Source organism: Phoxinus phoxinus (assembly GCF_949152265.1).
Source record: "Phoxinus phoxinus genome assembly, chromosome: 8".
Classification (NCBI taxonomy): domain Eukaryota; kingdom Metazoa; phylum Chordata; class Actinopteri; order Cypriniformes; family Leuciscidae; genus Phoxinus; species Phoxinus phoxinus.
In genome coordinates this window covers 11,048,021-11,064,822 of record NC_136883.1, presented here as the reverse complement: position 1 = coordinate 11,064,822, position 16,802 = coordinate 11,048,021, and the positions used below count along the sequence as shown (strand labels likewise).

The 16,802-nt window shown below is 44.3% G+C and overlaps 1 protein-coding gene across 2 annotated transcripts; it reads right to left on the bottom strand.

Moving 5' to 3' along the window:
- Nucleotides 1–790: 790 nt before the first annotated feature.
- Nucleotides 791–5,140, bottom strand: LOC307003204 (uncharacterized protein; the record flags this gene model as incomplete). 2 transcript variants are annotated; one of them, XM_079621384.1, is made up of 3 exons in its annotated part: nt 791–1,008; nt 4,223–4,858; nt 4,955–5,140. In XM_079621384.1, the coding sequence occupies 2 exons, from the start codon at nt 5,138–5,140 to the stop codon at nt 4,226–4,228; spliced, it is 819 nt and encodes a 272-aa protein (XP_079477510.1). In that variant the 3' UTR covers nt 791–1,008; nt 4,223–4,225. The 2 variants fall into 2 exon arrangements, with proteins under 2 accessions (XP_079477510.1, XP_079477509.1); XM_079621383.1 differs by having other exon boundaries at nt 4,223–5,140.
- Nucleotides 5,141–16,802: the final 11,662 nt, after the last annotated feature.

The window sequence follows — 16,802 nt, the reverse complement described above, 5'->3', positions numbered from 1 at the left end:
TGCATTCACATTCTTAGTTCTTTCTCAGACGAAAACTTTAATATCGTCATTCAAATACTGTTCTACAATGCTCATTCAGTAAATACAAAGCTAAACAGATGTGTTTTGAGTCTGGATTTGAATGTGGCTACTGTAGGAGCACACCTGATCTCTGGAAGCTGGTTCCAGCTACGGCTGGCATAATAGCTAAAAGCGGACTCTCCTTGCTTTGAGTGAACCCTTGGTATTTCTAGTTGATGTGATCCTAATGATCTGAGTGATCTGTTGGGTTTATATTCAGTGAGCATATCTGCAATGTATTGAGGTCCTAGGCCATTAAATGATTTATATACCAGTAATAATTATATTACTCTAATTAGTTACTGTAATAATTATATTACTCTAATTAATTACTCTAATTAGAAATAAACCTAGAGTAATTAATTATCCACAATATTTTAGAGATGAAGATATAACTATAAACAATATGAATACAGTAGTTAATACATTTAATAAATTCTTTGTAGATGTTGGCCCGAACCTCGCTGTAAAAATTGCAAATGTTGAGAACGATGATGGTGAGCTAATACTCACAAATCCTAAGACATTGTTTCTTAAACCTGTTGATGAAAATGAGATATTGGACATTGTTCGAGGATGTAAAAATAAAACCTCTACAGATTATAATGATATAGATATGAAGACTTTAAAAAGTGTAATTGGTAGTATCTGTTAGCCATTAACATATATTTGCAACTTATCATTGCAAACTGGACAATTTCCTGATAGCATGAAAGTAGCGAAAGTTCAATTCAATTCAATTCAAGTTTATTTGTATAGCGCTTTTCACAATACACATTGTTTCAAAGCAGCTTTACAGAAAATGCATTTCAAAAATATACATACAAAAATACAGTTAGTTAATCATGAAATTTAGGGCATAACATATCGCCGGCGTTGGGTCGTCTCTTCACAGGCGTCGAGTCGTCTCATCACAGGCGTTGGGGCATCTGAAGTCTCCATGAGAGGCTGGATACATAACTGGAGCTGACGAACTCTATTTGAGTTATCTCGGGACAGGCGTCCCGAGATAACAACAAAAAAGGCAGATGGGAAATAATTAGCGTAGCTGCTGTTCTTAATATGAATGCATTTGATCTGATTTAACTGTAGTATAAAAGGTATGAGATGCATCATGTGAATGCTTGGCTAAAGAGATGCGTCTTTAATCTAGTTTTAAACTGGGAGAGCGAGTCTGAGCCTCGGACAGTATCAGGAAGGCTATTCCAGAGTTTAGGAGCTAGATGTGAAAACGCCCTCCCTCCTTTAGTGGACTTAGATATCCTAGGTACGACCAGAAGCCTCGAATTTAGCGATCTTAAAGAGCGCGATGGAATATATGGCGATAGAAGATCTCTTAAATACACAGGAGCTAAACCATTTAGGGCTTTATAGGTCAGTAACAATACTTTGTAATTGATACGGAACTTAATAGGTAACCAGTGTAGAGATGATAAAATTGGTGTTATATGATCATATTTTCTTGACCTAGTAAGAACTCTAGCAGCTGCATTTTGGACTAACTGTAGCTTGTTTACTGAGGATGCAGGACAACCAGCTAATAGAGCATTACAGTAATCTAGTCTCGAGGTCATGAATGCATGAACTAACTTTTCTGCATCAGAAACTGATAGCATATTACGTAGCTTAGCAATGTTTCTAAGGTGGAAAAAGGCTGTTCTTGTGACATTTGAAATATGATTTTCAAAAGACAAGTTGCGGTCTAGTATAACACCCAGGTCTTTTACTGTAGAGGATAAAGTAACAGGACGTCCATCTAGATTAAGGTTGTATTGTAAGAGGTTTTGTGGGCAGTTTTTTGGACCAATCAGTAATACCTCCGTTTTATCTGAATTTAATAGAAGAAAATTACACGTCATCCAATATTTTATATCTTTAACACACTCTGTCATTTTAGATAATTTAGTGTTATCATCTGGTCTAGATGAAATATATAATTGAGTGTCATCAGCATAACAGTGGAAACTTATTCCATGTTTTCTTATAATATTACCAAGTGGCAGCATATAAATTGAGAATAGCAGGGGGCCTAATACAGATCCCTGCGGCACTCCATAATTTACTGACGTTATCTTTGATTTTTCCCCATTTAAATGGACAAAATGGTAACGGTCTGATAGGTACGATCTAAACCAGCTTAATGCCTGTCCCTGAACACCAGTGTAATTTTGAAGTCGATCTAAGAGTATTTTATGATCTATAGTGTCAAACGCAGCACTAAGATTGATAGATTGAAGACTAGTATTGAGATACAGCCTTGGTCAGAAGCTAAAAGTAAATCATTTGTAATTTTAACCAGCGCAGTTTCTGTGCTATGATGTGGCCTGAATCCTTACTGAAACTTTTCATAGATATCGTTTTCTTGCAAGAAAGAGCACAATTGAGCGGACACAACTTTTTCTAGTATTTTAGACATAAATGGAAGATTTGAAATGGGTCTGTAATTTGCTAGGTTATTTGGATCTAATTGTGGTTTCTTAATAAGAGGTTTTATAACTGCCAGCTTGAATGTTTTTGGAACATGTCCTAAAGATAGAGACGAGTTAATAATATTGAGAAGAGGCTCTTCCACTACAGGTAACACTTCTTTCAGTAGTTTAGTGGGTATTGGATCTAATAAACATGTTGTTGGTTTAGATGCAGTGATAAGTTTATTTAGCTCTTCCTGTCCTATAGTTGTAAAGCGCTGTAGTTGTTCTTGAGGGGCGATAATTGAGGCTGAATCATAAGACGCTGTCAAAGATTGTACATTTACAATTGTGTTTCTGATGCTTTCTATTTTCTCAGTGAAGAAATTCATGAAATCATTACTATTAAAATGTAACAGAATATTTTGTTCAGGTGATGTCTGTTTATTTGTTAATCTAGCCACGGTGTTAAATAAAAACCTTGGATTGTTTTGGTTATTTTCTATTAGTTTGCGTAGATGCTCAGACCTGGCTGCTTTTAGAGCCTTTTTATAACGTGACATACTGTCTTTCCACGCGATTCTAAAGACCTCTAAATTAGTTTGTTTCCATTTGCGCTCTAAGTTACGAGTTTCTCTCTTGATAACATGCGTAGCACTGTTGTACCATGGTGCTTTAGTTTTCTCTCTAACCTTTTTTAATCTAATTGGTGCAACAGTTTCTAATGTACTAGAGAAAATGGTGCTCATACTGCTAGTCATTTCCTCTAGTTCCTCTGTTTGTTTGGGTTCACTGAGGAGCGGAGATAGATCAGGTAAGCTATTCAAGAATCTATCTATAGTGGTTGGAAGGATTGTTCTGCCTGGTCGATAACGTGGCGCAACATGACACATTTCAGCCGTACGTAGTATGCAAGTTACCATGTAATGATCAGTGACATCATCACTTTGCGGTATAATATCTATATCGGTTGGATCGGTTCCATATGATATAATTAAATCTAGAGTATGATTAAGACGATGAGTGGGACCACTAACGTTTTGCTTGACCCCAAAGGAGTTTAATAAATCTGTAAACGCAGCTCCTAACGCATCATTTGTGTTATCAACGTGTATGTTGAAATCTCCAACAATTATTGCCTTATCGGCATTGACCAATAGATCTGAGAGAAAATCTGCAAACTCTTTTAGGAAATCAGCGTAAGGCCCTGGCGGTCTATATACGGTAGCCAAGGCTAGAGATAATAGGGATTTCTTTCTTACATCTAGGAGCGTAACATTTAGAACAAGTACTTCAAACGAATTAAACCTGTGGCCTGTTTTCTGAGTAACATTAAGAATATCTCTATAGATTGTTGCAACACCGCCGCCACGACCAATCAGACGGGGCTCATGCTTATAACCGTATCCTGGTGGAGTGGACTCATTAAGACCGAAATAATCATTTGGTTTAAGCCAGGTTTCAGTAAGGCAGAGTACATCAAAGCTATTATCAGTGACCATTTCATTTACAATAACCGCCTTAGGTGTAAGCGATCTAATGTTTAGAAGACCTAGCTTTAGAAATTGTTTTTGTTCACTAATATTGAGATTTTCTGGTTTAATCACAATTAGATTTTTCTTAGATCCTGCAGTAGATTTATTGTTTGGCCTCACTAAACGAGGAATAGACACAGTTTCTATATAGTGTTCTACACTGGTACTTATATCAATTAATTTGGGACAGCAAAGAATGTGATTTGGACTTTGACTTACTAGTCATATGGTGTGTAACGTCTTGGAGATGTTGTCCGACAGAACAGCCGCTCCGATTCTGCTGGGGTGCAGGCCATCAGCACGGTAGAGCCTAGGTCGCTCCCAAAACAGATTCCAATTATTTACAAAGAGCAGTCTCTGTTCATTACACCATGACATCAACCATTCATTTAGTGCAAACAATCTACTGAACCTTTCTTGTCCTTGTCGGTACGTGGGAAGCGGTCCAGACACGACGATCTTTGCTTCAGGCGATGTTCTGCGTACCGTCTCGATCAGGCTCCTGTAGTCCCTCTTCAGAACCTCCGTCTGCCGCAGCCTGATGTCGTTCACCCCCGCGTGCAGCACGACAGCTCCGACGCGCTCGTCACCGTTCAGGATCTCGGGGACCTGCGCAGCGACATCGAGAACACGAGCACCAGGAAAGCAGTGAGTGCGCACCGTACCTTTACCTGAGGTAGCGCGGACATGCCGGACCATGGAACTGCCGATGATCACAGCGTCGTCGCGTTCCGTCTCGCGAAGAGGGGAGAAGCGGTTCCGGGTGGAGATCTCGAAGACCGGGAGGGGCGGAGAGGTCCTTGCTCTGGTCCTGGCTCGTGTCTTCCGCTGTGGCATCATCCAGGGTCCATGGTGCTGTGTCGGTGTCGGGGTAAACGAAACCAGGGGTGCTCGGGTCCTGTGCAGAGAAATACACGGAGTAGAGGAGGCCGGAGTCGAAAAGTTACTAACCACTGACTTGTGAGCATCGGCGCGTGATGCTTCAAGCGCTGATCGTCGGTCTCGCAGCTCGGCCTGCCTCCCCAGCAGATCACGGATCTGCTTCTCCACGGACTCCAGCTCCAACCGCACCGAATGCAGCTCAAACGTGTCCTCACCTGCACTCAGAGGTAGACACACATCCGATATATTCGCCATTATGACAGATGAACAATAAATTAGCAGTGATGCTACCAATATCACTACTAATTTAGGACTGAAATCATGGATAGAACCCGTATCCTTCCAGTGATTCGAGTGTAAATAAGACGGTCGATAGGCGAGACCACGCGTGCAAATGCTAGCGGGCTAACTTAACGTTAGAGATAGTAACGGAAGTTCGGAAAGTTGGATATAACCAGCGATATCAAAGCAATCCGATTGTTTTTTATAGAGAGTAACGTTAGTATCGGAGATATGTTCACATGCTCACAAACTAACAGTTAAGCGATTCGAAACACAAACTCCAAACACAACCAAAGCGCTTCGAACACAGACACAAACTTCAAACACAAACAGAGCGATTTCAGTGATTCGAGTGTAAATAATACGGTCGATAGGCGAGGCCACGCGTGCAATGCTAGCGGGCTATCGTTTGAGATAGTAACGGAAGTTCGGAAAGTTGGATATAACTAGCGATATCAAAGCAATCCGATTGTTTTTTATAGAGAGTAGTATCGGAGATATGTTCACACGCTCACAAACTAACGTTAACAGTTAAGCGATTCGAACACAAACTCCAAACACAACCAAAGCGGTTCGACCACAGACACAAACTTCAAACACAAACAAGCGATTCGAAGCACAAGCACAAACACAAACTTCAAACACAACAAGCGATTCGAAGCACAAGCACAAACACAAACTTCAAACACAACAAGCGATTCGAAGCACAAGCACAAACACAAACTTCAAACACAACAAGCGATTCGAAGCACAAGCACAAACTTCAAACACAACAAGCGATTCGAAGCACAAGCACAAACACAAACTTCAAACACAACAAGCGATTCGAAGCACAAGCACAAACACATACTTCAAACACAACAAGCGATTCGAAGCACAAGCACAAACACAAACTTCAAACACAACAAGCGATTCGAAGCACAAGCACAAACACAAACTCCAACACAAACAGAGCGATTTCAGTGATTCGAGTGTAAATAAGACGGTCGATAGGCGAGGCCACGCGAGCAATGCTAGCGGGCTATCGTTAGAGATAGTAACGGAAGTTCGGAAAGTTGGATATAACTAGCGATATCAAAGCAATCCGATTGTTTTTTATAGAGAGTAGTATCGGAGATATGTTCACACGCTGGAAAAATAGAAAATGCTCGTTTCTAAATTAGTGTAAAGAACAAAATCAACGATTTATGAATCAAGTCGACGGAGCTTCAAACACAAACAGAGCGCTCACTCGCGACGCATGCGCAGCAAAGTGATTCCTTTGTTTAAAGCAGGAGACAAGCATCTCTTTACTAACTATAGGCCTGTTTCCCTTTTACCGCAATTCTCAAAAATCTTAGAGAAAGTTTTCAATTCCAGACTTGATAGCTTTATTGAAAGAAATAAACTACTCTCAGATAATCAGTTTGATTTTAGGAATAATTGTTCAACTTCACACGCTCTCCTCGACATAATTGATGAAATAACGAATGCTGTGGATAGTAAGAAACATGCAATAGGGTTATTTATTGACTTAAGTAAGGCATTTGACACAATAAATTATGATATATTAATTAAAAAGCTAGAACAGTATGGGATTAGAGGGGTTGCACTACAGTGGGTTACTAGTTATTTAAAAAATAGAAAACAATGTGTGAAAATAGGAGATTATCAGTCAAGTTGTCTAGAAATTGTGTGTGGTCTACCTCAAGGTTCCATTCTAGGCCCTAAATTGTTTAATATGTTTATAAATGATATCTGCAAAACATCTGAAATACTTCAATTTATTTTGTTTGCAGATGATACAAATATTTTGGCATCTGGAGACAATTTACATCAATTGTGTCAAATTGTTAACATGGAACTTAAACGTGTTAACAAGTGGTTCAAACAAAACAAATGATCACTAAATCTGACTAAAAGTAAAATGATGATATTTGGTAAAGGTAATTATAATGCTCAGGACACAATTCAGATAGATGGTGTTGATATAGAGCGGGTGCATTAAATTAAGTTCCTTGGAGTTATTATAGATGATAGAATAACTTGGAACTCGCATATTAAATATTTAATTACTAAAATATCAAGAAGTATTTCAGTAATTGCAAAAGTAAAGCATATTTTAAATATCAAAGCTCTATATAATCTATACTGTTCTCTGATCTTGCCTCACTTACATTATTGTTCTGTGGTATGGGGTAGTACGTATAAAAGTACATTAAAACCAATTGTTAGGTTACAAAAAAGAGTTATTCGTTTGATCCATAAAGTTGGGTTTTCGGAACACACAAACTCATTATTTTTAAGATCTAAAATTATGAAGTTTCAGGACATTGTCGAGTACCAATTATTACAAATGCTATGCAAAGCTAGGCACAAATTGTTACCAAGTAAAATACAAAAAAGGTTCCAAGACCGCACTGGTGGTTATGAGTTACGTGTTGAATTAAACTTTAGGACGCAGAAACACAGTACAACTTTGAAAAGTTTTAGTCCTACAGTTAAGGGGGTTCAATTGTGGAATAATTTAGAGATAGAGATAAAACGATTTATTTATTTATTTGAGCATTAATCATTCTGCTCAAAAAGGAGACCCTTGGTGCGCACACCAAACGAAACGAAAAGCTGCTCCGAGCGCCTGAAGGCGGCGTAGCGTGTGATGTAAATTATCAGCGCTCTGACAGGGCAGAGGAGGATAGCGCCAACCTCGCTGCCGGATGTCGGCAAAGCCGAGAGTGAAATGATCTGCACACTGAAGGGGGTGCCGATCTCTTTGGGGACATAGCCATGTCTCGGTTTAAGGACGACTTTAGAGTCATTAGGTCCGAACTCGAGACACGCGGCGTTAACAGATAATGCGTGTAAGTCACCCACACGTTTAACTGATGACAGGGCAATCAGAAACGCAATCAGAAACGAATCAGAAACTACTTTTGAGCGCGAGGTGCTCCAGATCCACTGAGTGCAAGGGTTCAAAGGGATGTGCTTTCAGGGCCTCCAGGACCAAATAAAGATCCCAGATAGGGGCCGCGGGGGATTCATCCTCCTGGCTCCTTTGAGGAAGCGGATGATGATGTTCCTTCCTATTGCCTGGCTGCGCGTCAACTCAGCGAACGCTGCGATGGCCACAACAAATACTTTGAGCGTGGAGGGGGACCTGCCCATGTCCAACAGCTCTTGAAGGAAGCAAAGCACCCATGACACCCCACAAGTTTGTGGGTCTACACTAGGGCTGCAACAACGAATCGATAAAATCGATAAAAATCGATTATCAAAATAGTTGGCAACGAATTTCATTATCGATTCGTTGTGTCGGGCGACGCGGAGATGTTTATAAAAAAAAAAGAAAAAGTTTTTAGTTGAGCGCAGAGCTATGAGGCGCTGGACTAGACAAAAGCGAAGCGAACTCCGCGAGCGACACTGCGCTTGAAACACGTGTGTTTGCGCGCGAGTGTGTCTGCACGCGCAAGAGAGACCGAGTGTGTCCGAGAGTGCGCGATATAGAGTGTGTTTGCGCGTGAGTGTGTCTGCGCGCGAGAGAGACTGAGTGCCTCTGAGAGCGCGCGATAGAGACCAAGTCTATTTGCGCGCAAGAGAGACCGAGGGCCCTATCTTGCACCCAGCGCAATTGACTTTGTACACCGACGCATGTATCATTCCTATCTTGCACCCAGCGCAATTGACTTTGTACACCGACGCATGTATCATTCCTATCTTGCACCCGCGCACAGCGGACTTTTCCCTCCACAGACGCACGTCGGTAAATTTGGGCATGAACTTGCGCTCGCGGGGGGCGGTTCAGCGCAAAGAGGAGGCGTGTTCCGGCGCAAAACTCCCCTGGTGCTATTTTCCACTATTTTCAAGCAATTGCGCCACTGACCAAGAAAAAAACAGTCTAAAGACAGTGGCGCGTTGCGCGTTAGTGATATGGTATTTTAAGGGCGCGTGCTTGGCCATAATGTAGCGTGTTAACAAGCATCCACTTTGATTCTCTAATATAAACAGACGCAGCAGTTTTCATTTTTGCAAATCATACATTATTACAAGGAAAAATATTAACACACGAGGGAAATCATTGTTGTGTCCATGAAGAAGTGAAAAAGATCTATCTAGATTTTTAAAAAAAATCTAGATTAGGCTACACATTTACCTAAATTATACGCCTGTTTAACCGAAGCTAATTTGGGCCAGTAAATTAATTAAGCCCAATGTCACTTCTCTGTGTTTTACGGCCCTGACGAGAACGTCGGCCTCCTCGGCTGTGAACTGCTCCTGGCGTGCGCTTGGCAAACCCGCTGTTATAATAGCAATCCACCGTGGAACAAGCGCGTCTGCTCTTAAAGGGAATGTCAGAGGACGCTCTGATTGGTTTATTTCACGTTACGCCCAAACCACACCTATGAATAATGAAGCTACTTCAGACCAACCCATTTTAGATTTGCGCCAGGCGCAAGAGTCGTTTATCACGCCGGGAAAATAGCAACAGCGCCGGGATCCGCCCACAAAGTTACTTGCGCTTTGACACTTGCGTTTCAGATCGTTAAAATAGGGCCCCGAGTGTGCCCGAGCAGCACTGAATTTTTCATTCTTTACTCTAAGTCTAAATGACTCAGAGAAACTTCACTATATGCTCGGAAAGGATGAGCTGCAAATGTCACAGTGTCTGGTGGTTCCCTGGGTTTAACACTAGAGGTCTCAGTTTTCACGGTGTCTAGGCATTTTCACTACATTTCCCACAATCCTGTCTGTCACTGATTGTTAATTCCTTCAGCTGTTTCTCGTCACCTTGTTTGCACTTGTGTATATATACCCTGTCTGTTTCAGTGTTTGTCATGGAGTCCTTGTTTAATGTCCCCACACTTCCGTTCCTGTTTCTGCCTGTTTCTTGTGTCAGTTGGATTGCTTTACTGGATTTTGACCCTTGCCAGGACTGTTTTGTGAGTACGGATTACCCCTCAAATAAATACTGCACCTGGACCTTACCTTTTCTCTTGTGTGTGTCGTGACAGAAGGACTCCGTCATGCAAGGATCCAGCGGTATGTGTTCCAACTTCTCTTCCCAAGCCATCGAGCGGGAGAGGAGGGATTGTTTTGAGGGGACCCGCCTAGTTATTTTTCGTGGGACCCGGGGAGGTCACAGAGGAGGAGGTGGTCGAGAACAAGGCCAACACCACCCTCCACCTTGGCCCCCCTTCGTCCCTGGACTGGTGAGGGACGGATCAGAGCCACCATCTCGCCATCGCGGGCGGAGAAGGGGAAAACGTACGTCCGCCCATCCAGAGACTGTTCACGTCCCGTCTGCCCAGCCAGAGTTCGTTCACGTCACGTCTGCCCAGTCAGAGACTGTTCACGTCCCGGAGGCCGTCCCCTCCGAGCAGCCCGCTGTCGTCCCGGAGGCCGTCCCCTCCGAGCAGCCCGCTGTCGTCCCGGAGGCCGTCCCCTCCGAGCAGCCCGCTGTCGTCCCGCAGTCCGTCCCCTCCGAGCAGCCCGCTGTCATCCCTGAGATTGTCTCGGAGCCGCCCACCATCAGTCCTGCCACGGCCAAGAGAGCGGTCTTCCTCTGTTATGCGGTGGCGGTACTGCATGCGTGGAGGAGGCACAGGCTGTCTGCCGTTCCAGAGACTGTCCACTTCACGTCTGCTGTTCCAGAGCCGGAGCCAGTGTCTGCTGTTCCAGAGCCGGAGCCAGTGTCTGCTGTTCCAGAGCCGGAGCCAGTGTCTGCTGTTCCAGAGCCGGAGCCAGTGTCTGCTGTTCCAGAGCCGGAGCCAGTGTCTGCTGTTCCAGAGCCGGAGCCAGTGTCTGCTGTTCCAGAGCCGGAGCCGGTGGTGTCTGCTGTTCCAGAGCCGGAGCCGGTGGTGTCTGCTGTTCCAGAGCCGGAGCCGGTGGTGTCTGCTGTTCCAGAGCCGGAGCCGGTGGTGTCTGCTGTTCCAGAGCCGGAGCCGGTGGTGTCTGCTGTTCCAGAGCCGGAGCCGGTGGTGTCTGCTGTTCCAGAGCCGGAGCCGGTGGTGTCTGCTGTTCCAGAGCCGGAGCCGGTGGTGTCTGCTGTTGCAGAGCCGGAGCCGGTGGTGTCTGTTGCAGTTCCTGAGCCGGTGGTGTCTGTTGCAGTTCCTGAGCCGGTGGTGTCTGTTGCAGTTCCTGAGCCGGTGGTGTCTGTGACTGTTCCTGAGCCGGTGGTGTCTGTGACTGTTCCTGAGCCAGGGTCTGTCCCTGTCCCTCCTTGGTCTTCACCGCCATGGCCGCCCGAGTGGTCGTCTTCACCCTGGTTGTCTCCGCCATGGCCGCCCGAGTGGTCGTCTTCACCCTGGTCGTCTCCGCCATGGCCGCCCGAGTGGTCATCTTCACCCTGGTCGTCTCCGCCGTGGCCGCCCGAGGGGTCTTCTCCGCTGTGGCCGCCCGAGGGGTCTTCACCGCCGTGGCCGTCCGAGGAGTCTTCACCGCCGTGGCCATCCAAAGGGTCGTCTTCATCCTGGTCGTCGCCCGAGGGGTCGTCTCCGCCCTGGCCACCCGATGGACTGTCTGCTTCGCCCTGGCCGCCCGATGGACTGTCTGCTTCGCCCTGGCCGCCCGATGGACTGTCTGCTTCGCCCTGGCCGCCCGATGGACTGTCTGCTTCGCCCTGGCCGCCCGATGGACTGTCTGTTTTGCCCTGGCCGCCACTTAAGCCGTTCCCCCTTGTTCCTGTTCCCCTCCACGGACCTGGCCCCCCATCCCACCCCCTGATCCTCCACCTTTCCACCTCCCGCCTGGACTCTTGTTTTGTTTGTTTCTTGTGGTCTTGGAGCGTCTGGTAGCCGCTCCGTAGAGGGGAGGTTATGTCACAGTGTCTGGTGGTTCCCTGGGTTTAACACTAGAGGTCTCAGTTTTCACGGTGTCTAGGCATTTTCACTACATTTCCCACAATCCTGTCTGTCACTGATTGTTAATTCCTTCAGCTGTTTCTCGTCACCTTGTTTGCACTTGTGTATATATACCCTGTCTGTTTCAGTGTTTGTCACGGAGTCCTTGTTTAATGTCCCCACACTTCCGTTCCTGTTTCTGCCTGTTTCTTGTGTCTGTTGGATTGCTTTACTGGATTTTGACCCTTGCCTGGACTGTTTTGTGAGTACGGATTACCCCTCAAATAAATACTGCACCTGGACCTTACCTTTTCTCTTGTGTGTGTCGTGACAGCAAAATACACACCATACGAGGTGGTCAATCCATTGTATTTTTTTGTGAGTGTGTGCCTCTGTGAGTGTGAGAATTTGTGCGTCTGTGAGTGTGTGCGTCTGTGAGTGTGAGAATTTGTGCGTCTGTGAGTGTAGTGTGGATAACAAGTTCTGACGTTTAAACAAATCCTGTTAAGTTTTCTGATTTGTATTTTTCTTTATTTTTTAAAAAAATTATTTATTGTTCTGACAGCTCAGGTCCCTTAAACAAAAATATACATATTTTTGTGCACTTTATTTTTTTTTTTTTAAGTCCTATATATTTGGCAGATGTAAAGCATACATGTGTATGTTTTTTGTGTTAGTTAATTAAAAAAAAAATTATTACTTTAACAGCTCAGGGGTGTTCAAGGAGCAACCTGTTTGTGCACTTTCTGAAGATTTTTTTTGCACTGTGAATTTGCACTGTCAGTTATTTTTTTGACTAAAGGGTTGGAAATGAATGCTTTTTTATTTTTATTTTTATCCGGTTAATCGAAAAAATAATTGACAGTTTAATCGATTATTAAAATAATCGTTAGTTGCAGCCCTAGTCTACACCTTTGTCAATGCACCATTTAGTAAACACAGACCATTTGGATGCAAAAGCCGCCTGGTAGAGGGGGCTCTAGACTGCGTGATCTTCTTCACAACCCTTTCTGGCAGAGCAACGGGTATCCGTTGATTATCCATGCATGCAGAGACCAGCGCTCTGGAATAGGATGCCAAATCGACCCGCCGGCTTGAGAGAGGGGATCTATCCTTACCGGGATCGGCCATCGGGCTAAGTCTGACAGCCGCATTAGCTCTGGGAACCACGTCTGGTTCTCCCATCGCGGGGCTATGAGAAGCACTGAGGGGCGAACCTCCCTGATTCTCCTGATGACCGGAGGCAGCAGTGAGACCGGAGGGAACGTGTACAGCGGGCAGCTGGGCCAAGCTTGGGCCAGCGCGTCTTCGTTCTTCGAAAAGAACTTTGGGCAATGAGCGTTGTCTTTTGACGCAAACAGGTCGACTTTCGCTTTGCCAAAAAGACGCCACAGGCACTGACACGCCCGGAATTGCTTCTGATGCTTTTGGACCCATAGCTAGGGGCAGAATGGTCTCCGCGTTCCAATTGCCGCACTGCGTGGGGTCGAGAACCTGTAGCGGAGGTATCAGCGAGGCGCGCGCCAAAAGTTTCTCTCCATGACAGTGAGCGAGGCCATGCACCTCCCAATGGCCTGGGCTGCGGACTTAGTGGCGCGAAGGGAAAGGTCCGTTGCGCTGCGCAGGTCTATGACAACAGTCTGGTCCGGGCCCTTCTCGTCCATTTGGCGGAGGAGATCGGCCTGGAGAATCTGTAGGACTGCCATCGAGTGGAGGGCGGAAGCAGCCTGTCCAGCGGCGGAGAAAGCGCTGACGTGGTCCTGCAGGCCTTAGACGGGAGGGCGGACATTGAGCGCCATCTGGCGGATGGGCGGGGGGCAAACACGGCAAGTCGAGCCCGCAGGGTCGACATTGACATCTCGTTGCAGTGGGCACATCCTCCTGAAGACAGAGCGAGGGCTGCGTGGTCTCGTCCCAGGCAGAGAGCGCAGAAGATGGCGGTCTCCGTCGCTGAGCGGGGCTCTGTCAGGAAAAACGAGGCATTTTGAAACAAACACTTCGTGCTCTTTTAGACACGTGCGTTGCAGCAGCGAGCGCACGGAGAGGATAATACAATATATCAAAGATATAGAAAGGACATTGACGCCGGATAGCGTAGCAGGCACGGAATGGCTGAAGGTGGCGAAGATGGGCCGGCTTCCTCAGCTTGTCCTAAGCTTGCTGGTCGCTTGTTTCGACGGTGGCTTCTCTCAGAGTCCAGCGATGTGTAGAGCTTCGCTGAAGAGATGAAAAATCAGGTTAGCAGCCCCTGAGCCCTTCCTTTTATACGCTAAGCTACCCGCATTCTGGCGGGCTATGACGCGTGAGGGCGCGACGTCACGCCGAGCTCAGTGGTAGGCTGCTGCAGTTGCCGCAAGGCAGCCAATGAGCACGCTAGACAGCCTGCTCTAGGTCTGCCTGCTGCTGCACTGCGTTGACAATATATTCAAAATTTTGGATAAATTTTTGGCTTCATATCTAGAGCAAAGATGACTTTACCGTTGCGTAATGCAATTGAGAGAACCTCTCGGAAGAGAACGGTGGGTCACATTAGTTGGGTTAAATATAAGAACTTAAATCAACCCTAAATGTATTCACAAAATAAATGGGCAGCAGTTTCTTCAAAAAGACCATAAAATGAGCAAGTTGAATCAATATCAAGATATTTACAGATAGATTAATTAAACGTGTTGTTCAAATCTTTTAAGTTGTTGCACTTGTGATAACGCGTCGTAGGTCACATGATAACGTCAACATGGCAGATGTCCATTTCACATTCATACTTAACGAGATCAGGCTATAAAGTTCCTAACATTATTCTTTTAGCGCTCGTTAAGTAAGTACTTATTGAAATTAAGTACCTACTCATTGAGTATGCGGTTTCGAACACAGCCCGAGTCTCCCAAGCGTTGAAGGTGTTGTGGCTAGATGTATTCATTCACATAGCTCTCTCTATTTAACGTTACTCCTGAAATCTGAGCCAGCCACTGAAGACGAGGTGGGTTAATTTTGTTTTTGAAGAAAATGCTCCCTCAAATCTACCAAAATTTGTTTATGTACTTATGCACTTCTTATACTGTGTTTACTCTTACAGTGATTTTCTGGAGTAAAACTGACGCTTCATCTTTTGTGACATACAATAAACTTTATTAAATTCATCAGTATATTTTGTGTCATCATTCAGACGTGGTCCTACAGCAGGCTTGTATTAATAGTGGCTACAATCAATGACACATAGGTTAACCGTAATTAAACTAAACTATACCTGTTCCAACTCCATACAGCATATATTCTCTGACCCTAGGCATTATTGTCCGAGTCGAAATGAACACCGTTACTGTGAGTTTCTGTTTTGATTTGAGATTGTTCACTGAGCGTGAGCTGGTTAGGCTCCGCCCCCTGTGCCGTGAACCAGCAGCTCATTAGCATGTAAAGGAGACACACTAAAACGGTGCGTTTTTCTGAGCCCCAAAAAGTGACGATTTAAACATGCTGTAAAAAATTATCTGTGGGGTGTTTTGAGCTAAAACTTCACATACACACTCTGGGGACATCAGAGACTTATATTACATCTTGTATAATAGGTCCCCTTTAATAGTCCTATAGACTTGTTCTGAAAACAGTTTCTTTTCTAATTTGGGGGAAATACCATCTGACTTGGACATGGTTTTAACATGTTTCATGAGATTCACCATATTATCCTCTTTAGTATGTACAAAAAATCCACCAGTTCCACCAGTGTTCTCTACCCTTCCCCCCTGTGTCTTGCAGGCTCTGGCTTCAGTTTCCTGGCAACAGAGAGGCTGAGCCTGCAATGCCTCACACACATACGCTGACACACACAATAAAGATGATAGCTGTGAGTCAAGGCAAGATAATGAATGTACCCCCATCACAACTGTGTCAACAGCTAGGCTTAATAACCAGCAGATCGACACCAACTACACATGGTAGCTCGAAGTTATGTTTATAAAATATATAGATATTTGCTCTTGGCAGAGCATTCAAGCATCTCAATGTGTTTTAGGTCAACATGCAATCAAAATGTACCTTCTTTACTTAAGGCTGTGTCTATGTACACTGAGTGCAAATAGACAACAATATTGGCAAAGGCTGTTTTCATGTTTTCACAAATTCTGCTGACCATTTACCAGATATGTTACCTTTATAACAAATTGCACATTACTTCTTTTTAGACTTTGAGTGAATACCAGCTATCACTTTTTTAATCACAGAAAAAGGGTCCTTATTTCTTCTGATGTAAAATACAATAATAATAACACTAGTTCAACCTCCAAAACCTTTTTTTCCCCCATTCTTTAATTCTATAATCCAGAAGGGCACACAATTTAAGGGCATCATTTGGAACAGGGACATTTTTCTTTTATCAAAAGCTGCACATGCAATGCTTGTTGCCTTCCTGGGTAACACTTGTTACTTTTAGCATGTTTAGAAAGCAGATGCAATTCTAAGATTCCAATCTTATGGCGTCTCTTGAGTCGTATTTTACCTTATATCATTTCACTGGAGCAGAAAGTGTTCAGAAATAAGATGGAGTGAACATGGCTGAACATTGCTGAAGCCTCCCTAAACAGTCTACAAATGCATATATTAAAAAGACAAAAACTTTATTGGAATCACACCTTGGTTGTCTTTGTGGTGACATTTTTATTCACTTGATGAGTAAAACATGCCTTGCATAAATCGTTATGGCCTGGGGTTGCTATGGTCATTCCAGGTGGTTACTATACTGTTGGTGGTTCATAGGGTGTTCTGAGTTGGTTGCATTCTGCCAACTTCCTGTGTCTATGGTTTTTTAGTCCCTAGATATCTCTCCCCAT